The sequence below is a fragment of the Limulus polyphemus genome, unplaced genomic scaffold, assembly GCF_000517525.1.
Source record: "Limulus polyphemus unplaced genomic scaffold, Limulus_polyphemus-2.1.2 Scaffold6755, whole genome shotgun sequence".
Lineage (NCBI taxonomy): Eukaryota > Metazoa > Arthropoda > Merostomata > Xiphosura > Limulidae > Limulus > Limulus polyphemus.
The window spans coordinates 18,710-33,714 of NW_013672365.1; the positions used below are offsets into that span (position 1 = coordinate 18,710).

The window sequence follows — 15,005 nt, forward strand, 5'->3', positions numbered from 1 at the left end:
TGAGAAACTCATCACGCACGCTACTAGCGTCACGTGACTTCCGCTGTCGTAACAGATACATTATTCGAGAAGAGCATGACCAAAAGGTGTTGTATTAAATTCTATTAAAGTCAAAATTTAAACTTTCAGCTGTTGGTAGTTAACAAGACAGTAGATTAAACGTAGTTATATTTATTATCTACTTTTTAGAATATCAAAAACCGTATTTTAGGATCGTTATATAGATAAAATATGCACGGTTGAAGAGGGTAACTCATACCATAAACAATAGGATAACTTTTTAGAATAGTACCCTGCCTTTAAATTGCAAGCAAAGAGACATAGTTTGCTTTAGGAATTGATCAGTAGCCGGTCTTCGTTTTACAATAATTCTTTATCCTAACTTTAATGACAATCGAGTTATTTATTGTTTTTATTTTCATTAAAAAATGTAACTTATTCTATTATTGTGCCGTATATTTATATTTTTGTTTTATATTTTTATTAAGTTTGTCTTCTTCTAAATCTTAGGTTTTACTAAAGAGAAATAACTACATTATTTTCACTGATTGATAATGTTAATCCTGCATTACTTTCTACACTGGACACGTAAAATATGCATTTCCATCTATTTTCGGTATAAACATATTTTTCTATGCTAAGTTATTTCTTTTTATGTTTTTTTTTTGAAAGATCAAGGAACGACTATCTAAGAAATGAAATAAAAGTTTAAGCATTAATATAGTAGAGAATTTAACTTGAGAATCAAAATAAAATGTCGAAAATATGACAACAAACAGTTGTAAACGTGGGTCTTGACCTTGTTAATAACGACGAAGTTGAGACAGGTTTTGCATTAATACTGAAATTTCTTAACTAACGGTATATCTTTCAAGCTTTTATAGAAAAATAAAAGATGGGCGATTACTCTTCTTTTTAATAAGTAAATCTGAAAGAAAACATAAACTTTCTTCTAAGTTTATGTCAGTGCTAACTCCGCTATCCATTAACAATAAAAATACGCCACCCTCTGGCTTCCAATACGGAATATATTATGCACTTAAAATATTAATAGTTGCGGTAAATGTAATTCAAGAGGTTTTTATTTGTTTTTTTTTTATTACTCGAACAGGACCTGGGCTACCAAGTGTTTTTCACAGCGAGTACTCGGTTCCAGGTTTTCTTACCGTCCCGCCCTCTACAATTTCATGAATATATATTAATAAATTATAATATTATTTTACCAAGTTTTTACGATGTTAATTATTCCTGCCGTTGCATCTAAAACATTTTTAAATGTTTCTTGGAAATATAATTATTTTGAAAGTTCTATTATTATTTTACACCACGTTAAATATATTTTATAATGAAACCTATGTAGTAAGTTTTGCAAACTTAAGTTGTTTGTGTTAGGTACATACTACCAATTAAAGTAATTTAAGAATGGACTATTTCCTAACTGTAGATGGCGAGAACTTCTTTAAACCTATTTAACTGATAAATCCATGTCCTTTTTATGGGACAACATAATTATGTACAAAATTCACGCAGTATATTTCAGTGTATATATTTTGAATGTTGCTAATCAATAAATGTTTTCACAGTAACTCTATAGACTTGAATACACAGACTAATAACATTTGCGAAGCCTAGAATGAATATTAATTGTATATTATATAATAGGGACAATTGCAGAATTTAACATTTACTGATTTTAATGTAGCATTATAAATTTCCACTAGATGGCACCTATGAAGGCTATAAATGCCATCTTTCTGATGGGTGTGTCATGGATCCGCACTATTTGTTGATTACTCTCCTATATGCCTTTACCATCACACAACTCTAACTACTAAATAGTTAAAAAACTAAATATTTTTGTTTTTGTTATCTTAAACAGTTTATCTATTAAATACTTCAGAAGAATAAATTAGGAGCATAAATGATACACATTCTTCATATCCTATAATGACCTATATAAATATAGGTTCATTGTGGTAAAATACAACTAAAAACACAATGCATTAATTGTATTATTATTAGTAGTATACACTATTTATCAATTAGTTTATATCCTAGTTTCGACTGCTTGTACGCTGCCGTCTTCGGGGGGGGGGGGAGAGTCCTGAGAAGGGAAGTACATTACTAATAGCTGTAAATAATGTAATTACTCAATAAGTAATGTAATTGCTTTGCCTTTTAAAATTGTTTTTCAGGGGTGGTTCAAGGGCTGTTAACAATTAAATTATATGAAAAAATGAAGTAATTACTTTCTGTAGTAGGAATGTCACGTGTTAATAAAAGTTATGTGTGTAAAAGATAGCGTGGGGTTTCAACAGTAAAAGCTGAAGAACTTTCAAGTGTAGCTGAATGAAAAACAACCCATGGTTGATTAGTTCTACTGAGATACTTCTCAATTTTTTCTCTATTCAGTGGTTGACTATAAAATTTTACAAAACCTAGACAGAGCGCTTCTTTGAAAAGTCGTTGATTGCTATGTATCAGTTATTTTGTCATTTTTCAGGTACACTCTGTTCAAAAGTAATGTTTCTTGTATGAAAGTCAGTGTTATTTGAAAGTTTGTCGAAACAAATTTCTTCTTCTTACATTTGGCAGAATAATTGGAAATCCTGTTTATATTTTTCTTCTCGTTATTTTTGGAATTTTCAACAGTAAACGGTGGTGGAATCGTTCGTACGAATTATTCAAGCCAATAAATGAATGCAGTAAGACCTAATAAAATTTTGGTAATGAAAGAATTAAGATTAAACATGTTATTGTCTAAGAAGTTTTAATTCACGCCTGTAGTTTAGGCTTAGGCATATTTAACAGCTTTTGTGCTTTCCTAATTACAAGGCCATTAATATGACAGAAGAAGGAAAATAATGGGATATATGATAAGAAGGATGTGATGGTAGTTACTCTCTTAAAATTCATTGTGTCAAAAATAATTTTATATTGATTCACAAATATTCAGTGATAAAGTAAACGGTTTAGTAGTGGTCAGAAATGCACTTAGAAAGCTTAAAAAATTATTACTTATCCATAAAAAAGTCGCACAAAGTCATCACTCAACCATTTATTTATTTAAGTAAATGTTTCGTGTAGTAACCACCAGTTTACTTATCCTGTTAAATATAGTTTAGGGTTCTTTAACGAAATAACTGGATAAGTAAATTTCTGGTAAGTACACAGTACATTTATTTAAAGAAAGAAATGGATAAATAGGCTACTGGTAAGTAAACAATATATTTAACTTGACGAAGATATATTAACAAGTAAGGTAATGAGAAATTGTACTTGAAAGAAGTTATTAAGTAACCTTTATAGACCTGAAAAATAAACGATAATTAAATTTCTGGATAGTACGCACAACATACTTTATTTAACAACATTACATGAATAATTAACAGAACAAAATATACTTGACTTAATTTTAAAATTACTGCTAGGTGTACGTGTCGTCTTACCCGATAAACGTGCATGGATCAGGCTCTGAGTGAAGTTTACCTGACGAAAATACATGGATAAGTAATTTGCAGAGTAAAACTTATTTGACGAAAATAAATGGATTACTATTATTGTATACTTTACAGGAAACCTTACCTGACGAAAATACACGGATAACATCATGTTAACTAGCTCGTTTTGCGTAGCAGTTTCGGAGAAAACAAAAAAATTTATGTTAAGTTTATAGAATAAGAGAAGAACAAATCACAACGTCAATCTTGAGGTTAATAAACAGTAGTTTTTGTTGAACATAAGCTTCTAATTCCCTATACAATCGCATTTAGTTTGTTGCTTTCTGCAAGCATACACTAATTAGGTTGAGGACTCATCTGGCAAGTGTCACCGTCTGACACTATAGGTAGTCATCAACCAGGCCAACCACGGTGGGCAGATGGATAGGCACTACTGTTGGAGTTACTTTCTACGATTTGCTCTTTTCACATACCAGGCTGTTGATTGGAGTCAAAGTTTTCAATCCGGAAACATTCTTACATGGCCAGATAATTGGTTTATGTTGCAAAATGGAACGCCATCAGCGATAAAGGGTTAAAGTTGAAAAATGTCACGTGATTGGGTCTAACACAAACGTTTACCTGCGGCAAGACACGTTCCATGCCTAGTTCTTCAAGTGGGCTTCAAGCAGTGCCAACCTATCGACGGTCTGTGATAAAAGGGAACCAGTTGCGTGTCGTGGACTATTAGCCCAGCGGAATAGCACACAGAAGAATGAGATTGTTTTTGCTTTCAGCCATTAACTACAACTCTGTAGGAGAATGACTAGTTTTAAATAACTAAAAGGGCGACTACTTATCAACTGTGAACTTGCATTGTAATACTTTTACCTGACTTTGCTTTTACATACAAACATAAATTTGATAATCGAATGTTGTATTTAAACTCCACATCATACTAACAACAGAAACACATTCCTTATTTTCTGTGTTATCAGCAAATTACACTTAATATGTAGTTTAACTAAGATATAGAATGAAACGTAAATTGCAGGAATTTACGAAGAAAGTGTAATCTTCAGGTTACGTCGTTACTATCAGGTTTCTGGTGTAAAAATAAAGAGCAGAATTAAAGTGTTTCGGTGTGTCAAGTCCGAGTATTTGTTAAATTGCGAGTACCAATTTTGAATGTTTGAATGTTATCGAGTTACTCGGTAGTTCTTAAGCTTCTCTTTTCTTGGACGTAGTAAAGTTATGGTTAATAAAATAAAGATGATAATAAATATCTTCATTATAAACTTAATTTTTTTCTGCCCAACATTTCTTAATAATGGCGATGCTAAAACTTTCTTCGGCAGCACGTGGACTACTCAATAATTTATTATTTTTTGCTTTGGAGTAAGAACAAATACAATTCAAAGTTCTTTATTTTTCAATAAAGCCACTTAAAGTATCAGCATTTCATTAACTTAATTGCTATTAAATAAAAGCGATGGAAATATTAACAATTGCTTAAAATTTATAAGAAAGATGTTGGTAAGTTAGATAAGAGTTGATATTTGTTTCGGAGTAAGATAATGAAGGGTTTTAACACCTCAATGTTTAATGTTCCTGATTATATAATGGAGGTTGTAAACTTATTATTAGTTATTGTTTCAGAGAAAGATAATGAAGGGTAATGGTGCTAACATCTCAATACTTATTGCTTTTGAGTAACGTAATGGAGGGTGTTAACATCTCAATATATATTGTTTCTGAGTAACATAATAGAGGTTGTTAACAGCTTAATGTTTTATGTAGAATGTTAACAACTTATTACTTACTATTTCTGAGTAGGATTTCGTAATATTGTCATGTATTATCTGATCAGTAAATTTTTCATTTCTTTTGAGTAAGGTTTTTTTCAGAGCAAAACTACATTGGGCTACCTGTTGAGCCCACTATGGAGAATCGAACCATGGATTTTAACGTTGTAATTCTGTAAATTTATCGTTTTCTCATCGGGGGACTTGGAGTAAGGTAACACAGTATTTTAGTAATTCTTTGCCCCCTAGTAGCAGAGCGGTATGTCTGCGGACTTACAACGCTAGAATCCGGGTTTTGACACCCGTGATGGGCAGAGCACAGATAGTCCATTGTATAGCTTTGTGCTTAATTACAAACAAGTAATTCTTTCTAGTTGAGTAAGATCATGCAAGGTTTCTTCAACGTTATTTTTGTGGTAATTTAAATTTCTGAATTTCCTTGCAAGACCTCTCTCACGCCAGGCGGGTGCCATATTAACTGCACTTTTTAATAACTCAAACTACCACACTCTTTCCTCTCACAAACAAGACCCGTACTCGGGTCTTATGTTGTTATCTCAGACTAGTTGACGAATTCTTTTGGGGGATAATTTAAGTCTTTGTTTTTCCTTGGTTTGGGATCGAATCGAAGACTACTCTCGCACCATGCGAGAACTATGCTAATTAATCTAAAAGGACAACCCACAAGCGTTTGCTATGAAGGCACATTTTAACAATTTAAGCCACCACGCTCATTGTTTTTGGATAAGATAAGGTTGGATTTCACCATCACTCATTATTATTACCCATCAGTAAGATCAGCTAAGTTATAAACTGTTTATTCCTTATTACTTCTAGTTAAGATCAGGTAAGCTGTTAACAATTCATTGCTTATAGTTTGTGATACAGTTCAGCTAATGTATCAATACGCCATTAGTTATTGATACTGGGTAACAAACGCAAGATTTCACTAGCTGCTTTATGTGCATGAAATCTGGTAAACACGACATTGACTCCATTACTTATCAACTGTTTTATAAGTTCAGGTTAAGTATTAATAGTTTATTTCTTAATGTCTATAACTAAGATGATAAAGTTTGGTGCGACGTTAACAATTCATAATTATTGAATTTGATTCGAAAAATACGCACATAAATTAAGCGTTTCACATAAAGATACCAATCTATTTTATCACTTTAAATTACTTTGTTTCAATCTTTTAGTTACATTATAGACTTAGTTCTGTAATAGTAAACTTTTTTAATGTTTACTACTGTTATAACACAATATTCAAGCCAGTAGCAGCAAATCCTAGGTTAAGATTTAATTTACACTTATTATGACGTAAGAATTAGTTCTGTTTAAGAGATCCCTTACAGGCCTTATTTTGAACCATAATTTTCTATAACACATGAGAAAGTTCTATGAAATAGGCCATAAACCCAGGAGTAACTTAAGTTTACTAAAAAGTCTTTTTTTTTTTGAAGCAGGCTTTATTATAAGACAAAACGTATTGTTTATTAGAACGCAAGTTGAACGTGAGTTTCCTATGTAGAAAAAATTCAGTTCTGTGGCAATGGACCTTAGACCAAGATGAAACGCAATAATTACGCAATGTTCTGTGTGGGACAGACCTTAGACCAAGATGGAGTACAAGGTTATTATAACAAACACAGTCAGTTTTTGATGTGAGACCAAGATAGAACGGAAGTTGACTTTAATGAAAATAGTTCTGTGGGGACAGGTTTTAGACCAAGATGAAACGCAATAATTACGCAATGTTCTGTGTGGGGTAGGCCTTAGACCAAGATAAAATGTAAGTTGCCTGTAAAGAAAATAGTTCTACAAGAACAGCCCTTAGACTAAGACGGAACGTAAAGTTACTACAATGGAAACATACTGTTATGTGGGAACAAGCCTTCGTCCAAGGAGAGGAAGCTTAGTATATTAAAAAAATTCTCTAAGAACAGATCTTAGAATTAAATTCTGTGGGAAGTTAAATATAACGCAAAAATCATGTTTGTAGAAGTTAGACCAATGTTGTGATTGAGCTTGAGTTTTTAATAGACATAGATGTCTACCCTTAGTTGAAATAGAACTTGTGTTGATTATAACAAGCATGGTAACAGGTACTTTAGAACGGGCTCTAAGCCCATACGATGAGGTCATGAAACTACAACTGGCAACTTTATATACAACGTGCAGGGTGCCATGTTTAATGTCACAGGCGTCCATGTAATGAGGACAACTTGTAACCTAAGTACTAACGGAGAGATAAATTACACCAATGTTTTCATACCGGTTATATTCAACTCCTTTAAATCCGAGAAAACCTTATGCAATTGGATTACCGCATAGGGTAATGAATAACTAAACTCGGTACAACGTTTCCTGGGTCACTTGTATGATTTAACTTTATGCTGCTTCGACTGAGACAGAAAGTGGGTCGTCTAGGTTTCTAAGATTACGCCTACAATCTTAAATTAATTTTTTATTAGAGATGTTTCATGGATTATGGTTATTATTGATGTCTGTTTTAGTGCAAATGTTGCACAATGGGCTAGAAACGGACTGTCCAACCCGGGGAAACGAACCGCGGATATTAAACTCCGTACACTTACTGCAGGCTCATCGTGGGACATTATTATTATCAGCAATTATATATTTTAACCCTTAAACATTTAATTCAGAACAACAACAACAAATACTGCTCCGATAGAATCGGAACATTTGATGAATACAGCATGTTCTAAAGCTAGTAAGCTTCATAAAATCTAGTTATTAACGCACACCGCCAAGAAACACTTTTATTTAAACAACGCCGTCTAAAACGTCTCAAAGTTGTTTCATAAAGATTCAAAGAAAAGAAGGAAGGGAAAGGAATTCTTGGAATTTTCGCTAAGACAGCCATGCATTCTCAAGCTACCAGCAGGGGAGTAGAAACTTCCAAGTTATTATAATTTTTGTGAAAAGAAGAAACATATTAGTTTTTTTTTTTCAGAGTTTACGTGAAGTATATGATCCGGAGACATACTGTATATTTATGTTTTACTTATATAAAAGTACTAGTGAAAAGAAGAGCAAGCACTGCAACTTAGCACTTTTTAAGGAATCAAAGTTATTAAAATCCTCTTTAACAGAGCTTCAAAAAATTAATATCCCCCCCTCAGCCGAACTTCCCAACATATACAAACCCTTTTTGTCGAAGAGTCACGTTGAGAAAACATTTAATTTATCTATTAAAATATGAGCAAGAACACAAATATATAAAATAAATCCTTTCAATATGTTTATTTACGAACCCTATTATTATAGACCCGTATTAGCTTAGTACTTGTATCAAAGTTATTTAAGTTTTTGGTACTTTTTTTTTTAATCTCACCTTAACTGTAACAACAGTACTACCTTTACATAGAATTGATGACCGACCGAACCGTTAACGAATTAATTGTATGCTTCAATCTCAAACTACTGGTAGGTATTTCGATTAAAATTAGATATTTTGAAAAATAATAATCGGTGGTGCTCAAAGATTGAGCAGTCGTCCTTCGCCCCACTCTAAGTTTGGGAAATGATATGGTCTTGGTTGTGGAATTACAAGCTAAATTGAATATGATGTATAATATACATACGGCTGAGCACTAAACACCAATAAACAGCCGATTTCGCATATATGCTCCTTCAGACCCTTTGCATCTCTTTAAATATTCTTTAGTATATACACCTGGTGGCTATAACAAGTAATTTATAATGTCTTTGTATGCAATAGATGGTAATAAAGCCACATTCTTTGCCTACTTTGTTATCTCTTGGGGATCACATCCAAGCAGAAACTTCAACTTTTCATTATAACGCACTTTCTCAGAATCGATAAGCCCATCACGATATAATCCAGTTTTGTTTATTTTCACTTCTACTGTTGGTTCAGACATTGTATATATTTAACTGCGAAGCACGTCTATGGTAATTATGGGAAAGTTTTATCACACTAACAAATCTTTTCTTTGCTTACCTTTGGAAGCCTTCAAAATGTCCGACTTCCAGTTTTGTGCAAACATTTATGAGGTGCGTGAAATATCTCAACAGTCACCTCTTGATGTGTCCCACAAGTTAACTAACCTTTACTTTGGTTTTCAATGCCCGTCAGAAGCCGATTCATGTCTACTACTTAGTATATTTCCGAATCTATTAAATGAAACATACGATTAACGCGAAAGTCTGTGTTACAAAGGAAGACTTGAAAAGGCAGTTTGACTCTGTGTGTGTGTGTGTGTGTGGTCTTAGGCAGCTAAATAACTGCAATTTTATGTACAAATAAAAAATAATATCTCCTTTCGTTTTGTCATCACTTCAAGGGACATTTAGTTTATGGCGTTGATCGTAAATAACTTCGAACTCTTCTTCGTTTGCATACCAAAAACCTTCTGGCTATACACTTTTGGTCTAGCAGTCTAGAGCTCGCTCTGTCGAACGCTAGCTTCAAGGAGCCGATTAGCATTTCTAACAGGCACGTGCACTTATCAGTGTTAGGTCACGTCGGTTCACATGAGCGAGGGTATTCAGAATTGAAACTAGATGTGTAGTCTCTGACCTTCTCAGACCCCGAGCAAGATGAATCTCGTGTGTATAGAGAAAGCATTCGACAGAGACTGGCGTAACTGCTTAGATACCAACTGTCCAAGATGGGACTCCCCAGTGAAATCATTCACTGGTTGTCAAACTTCCTAGATCATAGGAGCTGAGTAAACGTGGAAGGCATATACTCGGAGTACTTCACTCCGGAAACAGATGTCCCACAAGGAGGGGTAGTTAGTCTTACGCTGTTCATTACTGCCTCTAAGTTACCCAAACTTCTGTTTCTGCTCACAGTTCGCAGACGATGTCACAACGTGGAAGAGTGCTGAAATACAACTACAGGAGCATACAACACACAACCATTTTTAACGAAATAAAACAATTTTACAACAAATGGAGAATCAAAATCAATGTACACAAAACACAAGGAATACTATTCGCAAAGTCTATAAAAACAAGTAAAATTAAATCACAAAGTCTATAAAAACAAGTAAAACTAAATCACAACATTATCTAGACGTTACTTTCCTCCGGATGGCAACACTAGCAAAATTTCTAAGTTTAATTTACGGCTCAAATTTAAAGTAGTAACAATTGAAAATAGTATTAAAACACAACTCTGGCAAAGAAGTATTATGTTAGAAGTATGACTGTCAAGGATAAAGGCAACTCACCAGAGGACATGCTTAAAATATAAATCATATATCAGACCAATAATAGAGTACATATGCCCATTGTTAGATATACACGACCGTTTCTGTGTAGCGTGAGTGTTAAATTTAGTTATTTTTAGAAGTGATAGTTTATAGCAGGTTTGTTTATGTAACTATGTACGAATCATACGTTGTGTAGTTCAACTGTTGTGAATTGGCGCTTGTTGTATTATTGCAGCATGTTACTAGAACCTTCTACATTTTTCACGTTGTTTTCATTGAATATTATTGCATCATAATAGTTCGAGTTAGTTAATGATATAGCTATAGAGATAGAGCTAGGCTGCATAATTATGAGTCTAGCCATAAAGAGCGTATAATAAATATTTCTAAAGTGAATTATCATAGATTGTATTGTAATAACAGAGTAGAGACAAAGCATTTGTCTTGTCAAATTGTGTTTTAAATAACTGAACCAGCCTGTCTGGACTTTGACGGAAAAAAAAGAGACGATTATTTAAAGCTCTGGATACAACTGTGGTAACCAACAGTGCAACGAACATTTGTACATACGGTTGACTTGTTTCAATATATTATTTTAAAACAAGTGGACTGTGTGTTGTTTGTTTAGTGTTTAAATTTATCGCCAAGAAGTCATAGACACCAACTACAAAGAATCCTGCCAATCCATCCATACATAAAAACTAGACACTCATCATGGATAAATGTATCTAAATCACACACCACCAAATTACAAAAAATACAGAATCATATACTAACGAAAGCCTACAGAGTACCACGCACAACCAAAATGACATTTTACATAATTATTCAAACCCCCCACTACTGTCAGACAGACTTCTAATAAACGCGATCCTATATTTTCAGAAAAATAAAATAAAAACGAACTGATGAAAAACTTAGATAGCTACATTATGCATGATAAAATCTAGTCCTAGGTATTCCTAACCTATGAAAATAGTAAGTAATTATGTTAATAGGCTACTTAGTGCTAGGCTAAGGGAATTTTCCGTTACATAATCAGTTTTATTCTAAAAGGGTTATTTTTATGCATAAAATAAAACTATGTATTTAAGTGTAAGATATCTATATTGACTGTACAGTGATCACAGAACTTTATGTGTGGACGTACATCAAGTGAGTGTATGTGAAACTGCACATGTTAATGGTAAACCATAAATTGGACATGGCTTGAAAAAAAAAAGAAATCTTTGAAATAAAACATAAAATTAGATACTGCCAGAAATATCAGATCGTATGTCGTTAAGCATTTAGATTATATGTAGGTTTAACTGCTTATGAAATAGCCAAATGCTCATAAGCAGGAATTTCACTATCAAAAGGGTGGAAATATAATATCAGCCTTAATAGCTTATATTTTATCTTGTTGAAACGCTTTATTACTAGAACAATTGGGTAGCATATATGACTTTGCCTATGATGTACTGGAAATATATTTCATTTTCCACTTACTTCTCGTGATAGAACCAATAAATATAATGTCACCAAAAGCCTCTAAATATTGGCTAATTATCGTATCATGTACAATTTTATACAGGAAAAGCAATATTAAGAAATAACTGTAAAACCAAAGAACAATAGGAATGTTTCCAAAACTTCTATAAAAACTTCCCGTCACTTATGTGTTTTGTAAGTTGTATTCTGAATTTCAGGTGTTTTTATTCCCATTTTTAAGAAATAAAATGTAAAGAGAATTCACTTCCTGAAAATGTTTCAAGGGTGCAGGATAATGCTTGTTTATTCTAGTGTCGTACGTGTAAAACTCAAGAAAAAGGGCATTTATTTGAATTAAGCTCTAATCCCATTTGCTTAAGAAGCTGTTCCTTACTTATTACATTTAAACATAGTAAACAGTAATTTAATATCCAGTGGTAACAAAACTTTCACGTCCGAGTGTGGAAGTGACTTTTTTATATTAAGAGAGCTATTGTAGATGAATGAACTCTGACGTTATAATAAAAGAGAATTCAATATATATACTGATCATAAAACACAGAAAATGTTAGTGGGTTAAGATACATAAATCACTCTGATGAAAATAGGATCTCTGGAATGGGAAGGCGTGGTATCATTTTTTTTCGTTATACAACAAATTCAAACACAGTGGCTGGGCATGACACGTTCTGCAGCATACGCACCTGCTGCCACAACATACCTGTGCAGACTGATGCACCTGGTGCCACGATGTAACCGTGTACACTGATAGTGACGTCTATTTGGGTTTTACATTGTTAACATTTAGGGTCATTACTGGATAGTATATGATATTCCAGGGATTATTCAAATTACAAAATTAAAACCTCTTTGTAAGAAAGGAAATGAAGTCCAAATTTAGGTCCTCCAACTGGATGGATTTTACTTGCTAGTCGCCAGATGATTTTTGCTCTCTAAAAAATTGAATCCTTACTTAATACTAGCGAAAAGACTGATTAAATTCTTAGTTTAAAGTAATCGAATAAAAAGTACTTTTTATGAATAATCTGTATGGACAGGAAAGTTATCAAATGTTTCGCAGTTTTATACGGCAGTTTGTTTGTTTCGAATTTCGCGCAAAGCTACACGAGGCTCTCTTAGGCTAGCCGTCCCTAATTCAGCAGTGAACTCTTGGGCTACTCTTTTACCAACGAATAGTGGGATTAACCGTCACATTATAACGCCCCCACGGCTGAAAGGGCAAGCATGTTTGGTGTGACGGGGATTCGACTCTCAGATTGCGAGTCAAGCGCCCTAACCACCTGGCCATGCCGGGCCTTTATATGGCAGCATTACCATCTCGATAAATTGTTGATTTTACATTCTCATGTTTGAAAAACTGAGTGATAAAGGAAACAGTCAAAGTTCATTCTTAAACGAGAATTCAATCCAACATAAACGATATCAAAGTAATGCATATATATTTATTTAAAAATTGTTATATTCTTGGTCTAATGAAATTAATCTATTTTGTAAGGAATAAGGAACAAATAAAACAAAATAATGATAGTAGTGCACGTGACCTAACGCACGTTTTCTTTTCCTGGGTTAAAGCAAATCTTAAGCAAACGATAAATAATTACTTTCTGTCCACTAGTCAGTTTGATAGATTAGAGTTTATTGATGAAAAACTTCCTACATTGACTGCCAAATAGGTAGAAGAGAAGCGTTGATGTGTACTAAGATACTAAATCGTCGTTAATTACGTGATTTTGAGAAAGGGGAAGACTGTTGGAAGTGTTAAAAACCATTTCATAAGATATTCCCGCTGCTTGGTCACACACAGCTTACTGTGCAAGACACCATTCACCATTATTGAGAACATATAAACACATCCAGAGAGGCTGAAAGTATTGTTGGGAATGCGACTAACATTCACTTATTAAGACAATGAGGGACAAAAATGAGTTCTACAACACATTTACAGTGTTTGTACTGTGCCCAATTTGATCACGTGTAAGCATGCACGTTCTATGAAGCCTATGCTTGTTTATTTGCTGTTAAGCACAAATTAATGAAAGAGTGTTGCTCCGCAAGACGTGAGAAGAAAAACTTGAACAAATGATAAAAGAATAAATTGACACGGCTAAATGAAAACGTTTTCTAGTTTTATTTTGTGCGATGTTTCGGGCAGACGCCCTTCGTCAGGCAGTAAAAACCGTGTTACAATGAACAAAGCTAATTTTGGAAGGGCTGGGGTGTGCCGCAGTCTGCACATCGTTCCCCAAAATGCTTGTCATTCTTTTATCTAAAATGAATCCTGTCATTAGTAGAAACTTAACAACTGGTTATACACATAGTGGGGGTGATAAGAGCCGTTTTGTCTAGTTTTAAAGCAATGACCAAATGTGAAGCTAAAGTATGGAAAGTCAACAATTAAACTGATTGTTCTTTACCAACTATGAAGTCATATTAAAGGATCGTACAGCCACTACAACAATTGTTATATGCGTGACTCGAAAGTGTTGTTTTATAATACAACCGTAACAGTTCTGTTGCATACCCTATTGCATATATAAAAGTTACTACAACTCTTGTGTTTTACAACTTATTATAAGTCTTTTACTACTACGACTGTAATGCCGTATGAGTTAGAAATGCCATATAAATAGTATAACAGTTACGTTGACTTATAGTGTGTCTTAAATTTACTAAAAAAATCTGTTAAAATAATTGGGAATTTTGACATAAACATAAAAAAGTTATACAAATGTTGTATTAGGTAACCATTTAAATAATTTATTAATTGTAGAATGTTGTTACATTTTTAGTATAAAATAATGATTCGCCATTTCCAATCTAAACATAGTATCAGTCTGTTAGCTTGTAAACCAAGACAGATAGATGGATTGTAAAGTTTCTCCGTCCTACATCGACGTCTTCTTCTTCATAACACCTCGGGTGGCTCAGCAGTAAGTCTGAGGGCTTAAATGCTAAAAACCAGGTTCCGATAGCCGCAGTGGACAAGGCGCAGATAGCCCGTTGTGAAACTTTGTGTTTAACAACAAAAAATCGTTTCCATAAGATATAATAAAAAA

At 33.4% G+C, this 15,005-nt stretch overlaps 1 protein-coding gene across 3 annotated transcripts in view; it reads right to left on the reverse strand.

Moving 5' to 3' along the window:
- The window catches only part of LOC106474046 (tripartite motif-containing protein 2-like), a 39,262-nt gene that overhangs the window by 14,652 nt on the left and 9,605 nt on the right, over positions 1-15,005 (reverse strand). Inside the window, exon 1 of one of the 3 annotated variants that reach the window (XM_022402426.1) lies at positions 3,586-3,691. The exons of 1 other annotated variant lie outside the window; for it this stretch is intronic. In XM_022402426.1, coding sequence (XP_022258134.1) covers positions 3,586-3,612 — 27 coding nt within the window. In that variant the 5' untranslated portion in view covers positions 3,613-3,691. Of the gene's footprint in view, positions 1-3,585; positions 3,692-15,005 lie in introns of those variants that run through there. One more of the 3 variants, XM_022402427.1, reaches the window with a different exon arrangement.